The sequence below is a fragment of the Durio zibethinus genome, chromosome 22 (genome assembly GCF_047325235.1).
Source record: "Durio zibethinus cultivar Kanyao isolate XHJ-2024 chromosome 22, ASM4732523v1, whole genome shotgun sequence".
NCBI lineage: Eukaryota > Viridiplantae > Streptophyta > Magnoliopsida > Malvales > Malvaceae > Durio > Durio zibethinus.
In genome coordinates, this window is record NC_143183.1 from 20,364,474 (window position 1) to 20,378,230 (window position 13,757).

At 31.8% G+C, this 13,757-nt stretch overlaps 2 protein-coding genes and 1 pseudogene across 3 annotated transcripts; 1 reads left to right on the forward strand and 2 right to left on the reverse strand.

Moving 5' to 3' along the window:
- Positions 1 to 1,462: 1,462 nt before the first annotated feature.
- Positions 1,463 to 3,633, reverse strand: LOC111307454 (uncharacterized). 2 transcript variants are annotated; one of them, XM_089751798.1, is made up of 5 exons: positions 3,460 to 3,633; positions 3,194 to 3,328; positions 2,671 to 2,919; positions 2,138 to 2,190; positions 1,463 to 1,944 (listed from the first exon to the last, which is right to left on the reverse strand). In XM_089751798.1, exons 1-5 carry the CDS (start codon positions 3,529 to 3,531, stop codon positions 1,797 to 1,799), a joined length of 657 nt encoding a protein of 218 aa, XP_089607924.1. In that variant the 5' UTR covers positions 3,532 to 3,633; the 3' UTR covers positions 1,463 to 1,796. The 2 variants fall into 2 exon arrangements, with proteins under 2 accessions (XP_089607924.1, XP_022761209.2); XM_022905474.2 differs by lacking the exon at positions 2,138 to 2,190.
- A 207-nt stretch (positions 3,634 to 3,840) lies between these two features.
- On the forward strand, positions 3,841 to 5,767 carry LOC111307455 (divinyl chlorophyllide a 8-vinyl-reductase, chloroplastic-like; annotated as a pseudogene).
- An 831-nt stretch (positions 5,768 to 6,598) lies between these two features.
- Positions 6,599 to 9,244, reverse strand: LOC111307456 (CASP-like protein 1D1). The gene is made up of 3 exons (XM_022905475.2): positions 8,736 to 9,244; positions 7,302 to 7,428; positions 6,599 to 7,040 (listed from the first exon to the last, which is right to left on the reverse strand). Exons 1-3 carry the CDS (start codon positions 8,984 to 8,986, stop codon positions 6,816 to 6,818), a joined length of 603 nt encoding a protein of 200 aa, XP_022761210.1. The 5' UTR covers positions 8,987 to 9,244; the 3' UTR covers positions 6,599 to 6,815.
- Between the last annotated feature and the right edge of the window lie 4,513 nt (positions 9,245 to 13,757).

The window sequence follows — 13,757 nt, forward strand, 5'->3', positions numbered from 1 at the left end:
AGGAAAAAGAACACCCATTTCCAAAAGTCTTTTCAACTGAGATCTCAAAATTTAACTTGTCTAAGCTCCATGCTGTCTACAATTGAATACAGCACTAAAATAAGATTTACAAACCAAAATAAAAGATCTATAATTTTAAATATGATGATATAATATAAAAATAATAAAAAAATTTAAAATGACACAATTTAAAATTTTAATAAAAAATTATGTTTGAAATATCGACACAAATTATATGATGATAATTTTTTTTGTTTTGTATGTGTTTGATAGACTTGACACTAATACTAGAATTGTCTATTAAGTAACAATTATTTAATCCAAGAGGGCAAATTTGCATTATCAATAGTACCATAGTCAAATTAAATCTGTTTGATATGTTCCACGAAACGGAGTCGACAAATAAACTATTCGAAGTCAAGTTGACTTGGAGCCAGAGGAGAGAAATTTCCTTCTATTTCCTTGTATATATGTCTCATTTCATCGCATTGTTAACAAAGAAACAAAGAAAGCAAGAAGAGCAGAGGCAGCAGCATTTACAATGGGGAAATGTTGTATGGAATCAGATGATGGTGGCTTAGATCTCACTGGATTTGTCTTAGTTTTAGTCATAGCTCTAGTACTCATGGCTCTCTGCATCCCTCGGCCACGACCTACTTGCTGTGCTGTATATCGTTACCGTTGAAAGCTTTGATTCAAGATGATTTATTCAATTCTCTTTCATCTCTTTTCAAGTGTCTCGTTGCTGCAGCAAAATAAGACATGATAAACAACACCTGTAACGTGTAAGAATTTGGAAGCTTTTAGTTGTGTTTCTTTCATAGAAAATTGCTGTTGGGTTCAATATTTTTTGTACTTTCAGCATAGGCTTTAGATACATTTTTCCAACCTGAATAGTTGTAGAACATGTTTGTAATTTGATTCATTGTTGTTTCTTTTCTTGCCTTGTGAAATTTTCCGTAAAAATTTTATTTTATACTTCTTATATTTTGAACAATGATCATCAGAAATCAACACTTCACGATTATATATATATATATATATATATATATTTATAAATTAATGGAATTCATATCCAGCTTCACTAGCAAATTCTAGCAATTTCTTCTTGACAAGTTAGATGAACTGTGGGAATTATCAGGTGCAGAGAAACTAACAGGAAGCCATAGATTAGTTGGCTGTCGTTATCTGACTAGTTTGTTGAATTTCAACTTTAAGGAAGCCATCTACTTTGACAGTGTCAAGCAACTAGAAGGGCTTGTTACAAGTGCCCTTAGAGTTTTCCATGTTTCCATTAGCTTTTTCCACTGGTCTTGACGGAAGTTTCTTCTCTCAATCATGACGGAAATGGTTCATCCATCTCCGCTTGTAAATTGAGACAATTAAATATTTAAATTAACTCAAATCATTTGATCCTATGTTTCCTTGAGAACAAATTTTGGAAGGATGAAACCATGGAAGAAACAGATCAGAATCTCAAGTTTTTTATTCAGTTTATGCTACTGAATTCCCCATTGGTACAACTAACAAAGATCACACAACAAATATATTAAATACTAGTAGCATGCAGTAGATCTACACACACACATCAACTTACATACCTACTATAAATTATACAATGATGACATGAACACTATTAACACCTGCTCATCATTGTCCAATTATCTAACCCAGTCATTGTGGGCTTTGACTAGACCAGAGATTGCTTGTTGAATTAGGAAAGGATATCTGAACTCGTAAAACGTCATGAATGGCTCCTCGGTCGAGTACCCCCAGCACCTCCTGGTCTTTTGCTGTCAAAAGATCTTCCAGGGAGATGCAACAAGAATGAGATTCGTCTCGCATGCGGAAGCCATAGAACCATCTGCCAAGCTTCCACCATTTGACACAAACCTGACGATCAGAAATCTTGCTACTCTGAAGTGATTCCACGGCATGCGAAGCCTGCCCATTATGATGATGATGCATAATTTTATCAGGACACTACACAGTGGTTGGTTCACAAAGTATTTTAAGTTTTAACAAGCGTGTAGCATAACAAAGGCTTGCAGAAGCATGCTCAAGTGTGTGTCAATTGACCTGGAATGGACAATGGTGGAATTCCCAATCAAGGTATTCATTTTTGTCCCCTACTCACCCAAGGCGGACAGAAGGCCCATTATCCCAACAGCAGGAGTGTGTTATCCAGGGCTGAAGACATTGATTACAAAACATATAAAAAAATATGGTTTTAAAATCTATAGAGAAGATCATTATCTAAAAGGTGGCAGACCAGTATAGCTTTTGGATGCATGCCTACTTACATATAATCATTTAATCTTGTGTTGTCATCACCAAATAAAACAAGTTTCCTATCCACTAATTACTAGAGTTGAATTCTTCAGAGCTTACTACAACCACTCTCCACAGAAAACACAATTTCTATAGCAGGTGGAACAACTGATACTGATACTATCCATTAATAATTAAGTTCCTGTCTATTCCTACTCCTCTCCCTCTTTCGGCCAGGCTGATCGTTTTCAATTTAGACTTTGGAGTAGTGTAACTTAAACCAAAGATTTTCCTAGAACATTATTTCCTAAGTTTTAACATTTAAAAGAGACAGCAAAAACACGATTTTAACAATCTAAACAAAACAAACAGAAGAGGAATGCAAAAAGGAAAAGTTACCGGCACTTGAAGAAAGTTAAGGCAGTAGTGTAGTCCAACCAGGTTAAGCAAAACATTCAGCTTTGGTTTGAACAGTAACATTTGAACATCTTTAAATCCAAACTGCATTGTTTCGAGGCATACGATTGCTTTCAGATAGTCATTAACCTCGAGTGACTCAGATTCGGAACATCGTTCCACAAATTTAATAACAGATACAGCCTGACCCCTCTTCTCCTCGTGCCGCTTTATGTAAAATCCCCTCCAGCTCTACCATCATTTTTCAAAATTTCAAACCAAAACAAAGAATTGAATTGCCTGATTAGCAACCCCTTGAAAACTTACAACTTAACTTGAATGACATTACAAAGAGAAAAGAGAATCCCACTTCAAAGCAATGAAACAAAAGCAATTAGTCCAAACCAACTGATATGAGAAACAAAAAAATCTAGCTTTAACCAGCAATTCCAAATCTCAATCAACATATATTACAGAAATTAATCATAAAAACTTAACAAAAACAAAAAAAGAGTAAAATTACAACCTTGATGGGGTCTTTCAAGACAGCTGCATATAAAAAAGGCCATCTTTCTTTGACAAGTGACTCCCATAAACAATCCGACCCACATAACTCTCGCCAAAACCGAGAGCAAGAGCCCAACGAGGAAAGATCCGGCACCTAAAATCCAAAGACCCAGAAACCAAAATCTCATTTACATTTCAACAATACCCAGAAAGAAGGAAAAAAAAAATTAAAACACAAACTTTATGGGAAAAAAAAAAGAAACAATGAAATGAGAGCAAGACAACCTCAAGGGAAGAAGCAATTTTGAGAGCCACATCGTTAGGGAGTGAGCTGTATGAATAATCTGATTGCTCCATGGTTTTTGGTTGGCTACTGATTTTTTGGAAGATATGATGATGAAATCATTTATTTTTTCCTTCCGAAGTGGATTTTTTAGATTTGACTGAAACCTGGGAAGTCAGATGATCAGGTGCTTATTGGCTGTCTGCTTTTGAGATCTTGGTCTCAGTTTCCACGTGGAAGGTTGTGATTAAAGTTAAAAACAGCGTCGTTTTAAGTACAAGACTTGTCCTTTGGCCCAATGGGTTGTGTGCCAAGAATTTCCTCACCTCCGGCCTCTCCTGAGGTCTCTGCTCAGACTAACTGTTGAGAGAACCCAAAATATTGAAATCTAACTAACCAAGGGAGAGCAATGAAATATTGAAAAGTTCAGGGGATGAAATTAAAATTTATCAATATTCATGGGAAAATATGAGCAATTCGATTATTTCTTCCAGCTGGGCTATCAGCTTTGCAACCTATGTTATCCACCGCCTATCTTCATTAGATTTTTAGCTTCTCTTACGATGGAGCAACTCTGCTGACCATGAAAAAGCCTAATCTAGCTCATCATTCACCTCACATTTTCCTTCACTTTCCTTTCCTTCTTTTTATCTTCTGTGTGACAGCCAAGTTTCCCCAAATTTCACTTCCTTTGAGCTATAGAAGAAGAAGGGAGAAACGATGTCACTTTGTTTCTATTTCAATGCATTCACTCTACAGTCACCTACATCTCAAAGTTATAAAACACAATACACTTCTCAATTCATCAAACAAATCCAGGTAAAGTCAGCTCCTTTTACTTCACCATCAACACCCTTTAAGTTTAGTAGAGAAAGATTTAAAGTTGTTAAAGCTTTAGCTACAAAGCCTGTTGAAACAGCTGTTTCAGCTTCATTTAGAAACAAAAACTCAAAAGACATTAACTGGGTATATTGGGAAATTTGTGGTGAAAGAGTTGGTTAATAGAGGGTTTAATGTTATAGCTATTGTTAGAGAGGAGTGGGATTAGAGGTAAAAATAGCAAGGAAGATACTTTGAATGATTTACAAGGAGCTAGTGTATGTTTCTCTGATGTGACAAATTTAGATACTTTGGAGAAGTCTTTACAAAATTTAGGATTTCCTATTGATGTAGTTGTGTCTTGTCTTGCTAGCCGTACTGGTGGTGTTAAGGATTCATGGAAAATTGATTATGAGGCAACAAAAAACAGTCTCGTTGCTGGTAAGAAATTTGGGGCTTCACATTTTGTATTGCTTTCTGCTATTTGTGTGCAAAAACCCCTCCTTGAATTTCAGCGAACGAAACTGAAATTCGAGGCTGAATTGATGAAAGAAGCTGAAGAGGATGATGGATTTACCTATAGCATTGTAAGGCCAACTGCATTCTTCAAGAGCTTGGGGGGTCAAGTTGAGTTAGTGAAAGATGGAAAAGCCTTATGTGATGTTTGGTGATGGCAGGTTATGTGCTTGTAAGCCGATTAGTGAACAGGATTTGGCTTCGTTTATTGCAGATTGCATTTTGAGTGAGGATAAGATTAACCTGGTACTGCCTATTGGTGGTCCAGGGAAGGCTTTGACACCATTAGAGCAAGGAGAGATTTTGTTTAAACTTTTGGGGAAAGAACCAAAGTTCTTGAAAGTTCCCATTGAGGTAATGGATTTTGCCATTGGGATGCTTGATTTCCTAGTTAAGATATTCCCTAGAATGGAAGATGCAGCTGAGTTTGGGAAAATTGGAAGGTATTATGCTGCTGAGAGTATGCTGATTTTGGATCCTGAGACTGGAGAGTATACTGCTGAGAAAACACCAAGTTATGGTAAGGACACATTGGAAGAATTCTTTGCAAGAGTGCTAAGGGAGGGCATGGCTGGCCAGGAATTAGGAGAACAGTCCATCTTCTAAAAGTTATTGTCTTATATTAGTTTGTAAATTTTGGCAATCCATTGAGTAAACCAGTTTTGTCATACGGCCTGATTTGAGGTGTGCAGTTTCCTAGTTTGAAAGCCATAAAAAACTGCTGTATGAGTTGCAATCCACATTCTCTTGTAAAGATTTTACCTTGACAACTACCTATGTGGTACAAAGAATTGTTTCTGTTGTCCTCATTGTGCTTGGTAGTTTGCAGCATGATCCATTAGTTCCGTCCGTATTATCTTAGACTTGGCTTGTATTCAACATTTTTTAATTTCCAAATTTCATAGGAATTCTTAAGATTTATGATTAAAAACAATCAAAATCCACTGAATTTGAGGAATCCTAAATATTTACAGCTTCTCGTTTAGTTTTGTGATAATAAGGGAGAACGATTTCGCATTGTTTTCTTCTGCATCTGCTCAACTGCATTTAGAACCAGTTTGTTTACTTGGGCTACTAGATTCTTAAAGCCACTCATCTCTGTATGATGTAAAATACATAATTTTTTACTTTAAAAGGCTCTGGAATAAAATATATTGATCTTAATAAGTAGACAAAACCATTAAACCTGATTCAGTTCTGTGTCCAATTGGCAGAACACATAGTAGCAGCTACTGTCATAAATCTCGGTTAAACTGAAAATTTCCTTCGTACATGATCTAAATCATGCAGCTATATTTGTACTTCATACTTGATCAAACGATGAAGTAAGTTTCTTCCCGGATTCATGGCAGTCTCTTTTGGGTTTTGGTACCTAGGCTCGAGCAGCAGTCAGCATATGATGACAATAGGCTTGGCCGCTTGGGCTAGGCTGGTATTTGGACCATTTCCAAAGCCATTGGCAGCAGTTGTTTCAATCCGGGTTTGCTTATGATTTTTCATTCCAATTTCATCACTTCTCTCAGGTTTTAAACTTGGTCTGGAACGGCTTGATCAAGGAATGGTGTTGACCCTCCTCTCTTATAGTCACCAGTCTCATAAGAAAACCATTTTTTTATACAAAAGAAGTCTTAACTTATAGATAAAAGAAGTAATTGTAAGTGGTAAAATTTAAATTTTAAACTTGTTAGATATTATATTTTAGAAGTGATTATGTAAACCAGCTAAATTAAATCCTGAGTTTAAACCATTGCAAGTAATGTAATTGCATAATACTCAAATAGCACTATCCCACTGCATTAATATCAATTATAAGAATATTTAAATGTCATTCAATTCAATTACTACATGTAACACCAATGAGAACATACAAACAAATTGAAAACAGATTAACAACATAAAGATAATAGTAACAAATATAACTAGACATCATTTACAGCTGACAATATACCACCAAGTTCAAGATGAAACACACACAAATTAAACACTCTCAAATGTTGTTTCCCAAATTTGGACATGAGTCTGTCTAGTCACGGATCCTTTTGTAAAGGGTGAAGGTTGACATCATGGAGAGGAACACCAGCAGGATGGCTGCAAACAACGAGAGTGCAACCGAGCTTCCTATGTGTCGACAGAACTTATCGTAAACACCGCATATTTTGGTCCAGCCAACGTGACTGTTACCCTTTAAACCGATGTAACCAACATCCCCCGCTGCACCCGTCGCTGAGGCAACAATCCCTACAAACACCTGCATCATATAATTGTCAGTCGAAATAAATTTGATAGTACCCGACGGATCTATCCTTTGAAGCAAAGGGTACCTCAAAAAATTAGAAAATAAGAAAATTTTTTTTTGAATATCTTTTTCGTCAATAAAAATAATAAAATCTGATTTTTTTATATAATATAAATGGACACTAAAAAAAAAATTAGATCCGCTAGCGAATTCTTATTGTTTCATGCTTGATAAACAAAGAAGCTTTTGGTTTCACCTATGCGGGAAGCTTACCACATCCAAGAATGCAAAGACAAGCAAGAAACTTTTGGAATATGCAGGCTTCTGGATGATTGAAATTGATGCCAGAGTTGTGATGATGCTGTATAGGCCTGTCACGGATAATGCTGCTATAAAGTATCTGCACAATGATATGATTTAGCAGTTAGTGCATTAAAAAACTAGACTTCCATAGAGGTTGATGGTTTCATTCTATTAGAAAACTTTCAAAATACTTTGAGATTAATTTGCTACAAACTCTGATCTTTAGACTTTGTCTGAATTTAATCCCCTCCTTGAATTATGCATTCAGAATTTTCGACGTGCTCCTATAAGTATCTAATCGATATTAAGTACATGTATATCATCCCACAATAAGTATTGTTAATAATCTAAACAAATATAATTAAATAGAATGATCCGGTATTGACGGGTGAATATTAATTCTAATGATACGTATATTGGTTAGATTTTTTAAAGCTGTGTTTAAGAAAATTTAAGTGTGTGACATTATTTTTAAGTGAATTAATTAAATAAAATTTAAAGAATTAAGGGTAAGTTAGAAAATTTTAAAAAATTCTTGGTATTGATTGGTTTATCTAACTTTATCTTTTAAAAGAAAAAAAAATCTTTTATAAAGAAAATTTTTTGCCCACTTCACACAAGAAAAGTGACAGAAAATTTGTCGCATTTTGAGAAATCATGATTTCGCACTTAAAGGAAGCAATAATTGTAGTTGTGCTATCCCATATTATCTACTTAGCCACGTCAAGTTTAACCTTTATTTATTTATTTTTCTTCCGCAGCCCTCGCGGTCATGAGTACGCTGACCGGTAGCCGTGACTTCTCCGGCCTGATTAAACAACCAGTCACATGTTACCATGAGATGCTAGTGATGAGACAGAAGAATCCAATCCTCTTAAGATTTTTGTCTTTGTCTAAACCATTTGAAATTTCAACTAGAAAATTCCAATTACTTGATTGTCAGGCAACATGATGTGTAATAGGAATATTTTGGTTTTTAGCTAGCCTGCCTGCCATTGTTTAACCTTGCTTTTGACACTTTGTTGTCATTTGTTTGAAAAATCTTGGTTATCTTACATTTTGATGGAAAAAAAGCTGATTTTGCAAAGAATTTACCCTCCTCAAAAGAGAGGAGGAAAGAAGAAGGTTGTTCAGATGGGATGAACCAGCAAGAGAAGAATTACTATCAATTCTTTCTCTTCAATCATGCAGTTGGAGCTGGGATAAACCAGCAAAACAACAGCAAAAACTAGCACCAGATCAATCATGTTGTTCATCCCACAAATATGATGATTTAGCTCGTTTTAATTACTTCATGCTAAGAATTCAAGCCTCGCACAAGAAAATAAGCCTCTTATGCAGAACATGCAAACTATAAGAATTATGCACGACTAAAACCATAATATTTGGAGGAAGTTTACTTACATTAAGGCAGGTGAATGATTGAACTTGGCTGGAATTGTCACCCTAGGACCTGTAGGGAATCCTGGCATAGGAACCAGTTTAGTTTGCTTGCTAGTAACCATGACCACCACAGAACTTAGACTGGCAGCAAACAACAAGACCCTAAGAGCAACATCAACAACAGAATAGTTGAAAGGGCACTTAGCAGCTGCTGCTGGTGGAGCAGCTTCAGCCTTTGGTGGTAAAGCTATAGGTTTATCAGTAGATTCCATGGTTTAACTTGGGAGCTAGCATGAAAAGTTGGAGGGTAATGAAAAAGCTGAAGAAATGGTGTCTGTATGTGAAGTTTGAGAATAAATGGACCAGAAGAGTCTGATCTGATCAAAACAATTTGGTCGGAATTCCCTGCACGACAGGTGAATTTATAATTTCATGATATTGATTGAATAGTATGTTTTGCTGTTTGGGGACTTTCCTGCTTTCTGATTAAGTTATGGGAATGGATGCTTAATTTATTCAATAATTTTCTCACCAGTAAAACTAGTTTCCATACGTATATGATTCTGATTTTGTTGGATTCTAAAGCAAGATGGAAAATAATATTCTACCTGGAAAATATATATAGCTTGTAATCAACATGATTGTTGCAACTTGTCTATTGATTTATATTTTTTTAATAATCTTAGTTGCTTTTCATATTTCTTTGCTATTGCAAAGGAGACCAAAAGTTGGCTCTCTGGGCCTTTTGGCAGGGTTCGGTGTAACCTTCAAACCATGAGTTCTATATACATACTCAAACACTATTCGTTTGAACGTCAAATTTATGACTTTGATAAATTGGGAAGAAAACAAAGGCTTCAGGCTTTCTTTCGTAGCCGACGCCAATAGTTTAAGTAAATTTGATGATTTATCTATTGATATCATATAAAATATTAAAATTTATTAATTTATATCATATTTTATAAAAAAATTATATATTATAATTTATATCAATATAAAAATATAAAAATATTTTTTATATTTTATTAAATTTATAAATAATAATTATTAAAATTTTAAATCCGTTACTACTTACACTCTTAAAATTCATTCGTGAGATTTTTTTACGCAAAATCTGAAAATATGTCTAATCATAAAGGAAACATAAGTCAAACAGTTACGCAAGAATGTATATGGGATCAATAATTCCTTTTCATTCGGACGGTTGGGATGCATAATCTTTAGAATCCTGCAACATTGCTGCTGGACACATATATAATTAGAACTTTTAAAAGACAATGTTGGAAATTTTGGGCAGAATCTTTTCACCCACTGACATTAAAATATGATTATTTGATGAAAAGCTAATTAAATGAGATCAAATATGAATATAACATTTGCTCAGCTGTTTCCACTTTGTTACAGTTTTTTTTTTTTTTTTTTTGCATACATATGAATTTGTTTCCTTGGTCTTAATTTCTCATTTTTTTTTCTGTGGTTAAAATTAAAATTCCACTTATTGAAGACATTCGGAAAAATAATAATTAAAAAAAAAAAATTGAAGACAACATAAAGTCTGTAATTTGTGTTTTTTCCCCTCAAAAGGTAATACTTGAGCCCAAAGTTTCATATTTTCATTTTTTTTTGTGAGGTAGCAAATTTGGGTTGGTAAAAAAAAAAATCAAGATTATATTAATAATTGTTTTATCAATTAAGTATTAAAATTTTAATTTTAATGATCAAATTTTAATATTCAACAAACTCAAATATAAAAAAGTAAAGATTTTGTCTTGTGTTAACTAACCTGCATATATATATATATATATATATATATATAACAAATGATTTATTTAATCGATTAAAGTTATTTTTTTCAATGAAAAAATTTTTTATTTGAATTTTATCAGTAATTATTTGTTAGGGTTATTTTGAATACACGACTTACAATCACTTATATTAAATTATTAAATAAGATATATTTTATTTTGACTTAAATGATTGAATAATTTATTTATTTTAAATTTTTATTATATATATTATATTGTGTATCTAATTTCTTTTGTTATATATAAATATTTGTATTTTCACCAATAAATAATATAAAATTCACAAATATGTACTATATGATATGACTTAAAATATGTAGATTAAAGGGAATCTTTCTTTTTATCTTTAGATAATAAAAAAAAATTGGGCACTCTTTGCATAATTATGTGTGGCTTTAGCTGGAAATTGACCACTGATGACATACCTACCATTCTTTTATTTATTTATTTTATTTTCCACAATTTTACTTTTTAGGTGAATTTACCTACCATTCATATTGTAGCTTATGAGAAAGCTAATCAATATTCTATGTTCACCTATCATATAAAATTTCATATGTTAATTACAAGAAAATCACATTATAATTTAATGATAGAGAAATGGGATATATAAATATATATGTATTTATTTATTTATTAATGAAAGAGAAATGAAATGTTAACCAAGAAAAATTTTGTTAGCATATAAATCTTTAGATCTTCAAAATGAAAGGGAGAGCTTATTTGTTATCTTTCTCTACATTGAACCATACTAATTGATCTTAATTAGTTGAATAAAAATCATATATTTTTTTCAATGCACTTGCATCAAAATATCAATAGGGTCATCCTTCATCTCTTGATTTAGTGGTTACAGAACTTTGATAAAGATATAAAGATTCTGATTTCAAATTAAAATCTTTTATTTCCTTTTTCCTTTATAAGAGCTATGTTTTCTCTTGAACCATCATATTCAAATAAGATAAACTGATCAAGTATTTAAACATCACTGATTTTTTTTTTGTCAAACGAGTATTAATTCCTATAGAATATATATTAGATAAATTTTTGAAAATTACGGATTTGAAAGAATTTGAGTGTGTGATGTCCTATTCAATTGAATTAAATATATAGAGATTAGAGAATTAAGAGTAAATTAAAAAATTAAAAAAAATCATTGCTTTCTAATTGATAATAATTAATTAAGAAATTAATTTTCTTATACTTCTTAATTTTTTTTTTTTGAAATATAGGTGTTAAAATATTGATGATCGTAGAGCAAGAAAAAGCTTGACAATTGCAACCAAATTATCTTGCTTGGAAGTGCTATGATTGAAACCTTATCCTTTCTTAAAATTCATTGCTCTTAGTCAAAACCTAATCACTTCCTACATAATAGCTAGCCTTGAGTGACTCAAGAAAAATTAAACTAGTTAAACACCCAATTAGAAACTGACAAAGAAGTGGCATTGTTTTCTTTCTACAGGCTTTTCAACATTGAATTTTTCGTGAAATATAAGTGAACAATTTAATTAAATCAACCACAACATTGCTACTGTTTTTTCAGCCCATTTAATTTTGGCTTTTAATGAGCTCTCCTCTTATCCTAAACTTACGTAGAATACCTTAAGAAAACAAAGTGTAACAAAGAAATTCTCAAATGCCAACCAACCTCTATCAGACAAAATGTAAAATATAAAGAAAAAAAAGAAAAGAAAAGATAGATGAATAGAAAATAAGAGAAATTCTTAACTAGAACATTAATTTAAAGGTTTAACATTAAGAAGTTAATTTTGTAAGCTAAAAAAAAAAAAAAGAGTTTTATTTAACCTTTAAAATAGGCTTCATTCCTAGAGTTGATATCCCCAAATTTGATCCGACTTTATGTGTTATTAAACTCGAACTCAACCTTACCCAATTTTTTTTTTGTTTTTTATACTCAAACCCGATTTCGACTCGAAATTAATAAAATATTATTTTTTAAATATAAATATTTAAAAATATCATTATATAAATATATAGATATAAATAAAAAAATTAAATAATTAATTAAAAAATAATTTTTTTATATAATATCGAGTCGGATCAGGTTTACCTAAAATTCGAACTCGACCCGACCTTGATTGTTTTATAACCTTACCTGACCTGAAACTCGAATTTCAAAAAAACAAAAATCGATCGCATAGGGTCCGGTCGGATTGGAACTTATCAGAGACGGGTTAGATTGTTGACCCTATTTATTTCTTTATCCGTTGGGCTAAATTTAATCTATGAATATTCCTTTCTAAACAAAAATAAAAAACATATGAGTTTCATGACTTTTAAATTAAACAATTAAATAAAACTAATCAAGTATAAATTGTAGTTGTAGGGAAAGAGTATTTTTAAATTCAATCTTATAAAATAAAATTAATTAACATATTCAAAAGTACATATTATAAATTTGAAATTTAAATATTAAATACATTAAAATTAATTTTTTTTTTAACTATATGAGAGTCAAAAACACTCAAATGATTTAATTTGAAAAAAATAGCTGTTAATGACACCTTACCTCAATAATAAAGAAGTTTTGAAGCTTTAAATAATAAAAATAAATAGGCTTAATGGCAAACACGTCACCATGATTGATTTGCGCCGCAATGCATTTCATAGAACAAATTTATATATATGAATTGCGGTTGATACATCACCATGTCACACCAAACCAAACCAAACCAAACCGAACATAATAAGTTTCAATTTCTTATGTATATCTAGCTAGTATTTATTTTTAGAGGAACACGTTGACAATTAGAATTTTATCTTGAAAATCATAAATTCGAATTCTAAAATAAAACAAAACGTTGATTTATGAGAAGAGATAAGATTATTTCTTGTTATGTAATCTAATATCAAACATATAAAAAAGGTAAAATCTAATTAGGCCCAGTTTAATAGTAGAGAAAACAATAAGAAATGAAAACAAAATGCTTGAATTTTATCCCTCTATGTTTAATGGCGGATTAAATAAAATTTTTTGAAAATATTTACTTATAATATATATAAACAAATTTATAAATTTTATTGACAAAATTTATCAATTTTGTTAACGGAAAGAAAATTAATGAGAAAAATTTAGTATGTTTAATGAATTTTTTCGTAAATTTCTTTATTTTTCAAATTTTGGGGTGTTCATAAAAAAAATGGAAATATTTAATTGAAATGTCCTTTCGAAATTTCATTCATAGTAACATTAAAAGTGCATCCACCTCTGTCT

What these genes read in the sequence shown, in the direction of transcription:
- LOC111307454 (XM_022905474.2), bottom strand. Translation starts at nt 3,531, where the DNA reads ATGGAGCAATCAGATTATTCATACAGCTCACTCCCTAACGATGTGGCT. An exon ending in TCTTGAAAGACCCCATCAAG is followed by an intron (nt 2,920 to 3,193) that starts GTTGTAATTTTA and finishes AAATGATGGTAG; the next exon opens with AGCTGGAGGGGATTTTACAT. An exon ending in TTAACTTTCTTCAAGTGCCG is followed by an intron (nt 1,945 to 2,670) that starts GTAACTTTTCCT and finishes CATAATGGGCAG; the next exon opens with GCTTCGCATGCCGTGGAATC.
- LOC111307456 (XM_022905475.2), bottom strand. Translation starts at nt 8,986, where the DNA reads ATGGAATCTACTGATAAACCTATAGCTTTACCACCAAAGGCTGAAGCT. An exon ending in AATCATTCACCTGCCTTAAT is followed by an intron (nt 7,429 to 8,735) that starts GTAAGTAAACTT and finishes ATCATTGTGCAG; the next exon opens with ATACTTTATAGCAGCATTAT. An exon ending in TCTTTGCATTCTTGGATGTG is followed by an intron (nt 7,041 to 7,301) that starts GTAAGCTTCCCG and finishes TATATGATGCAG; the next exon opens with GTGTTTGTAGGGATTGTTGC.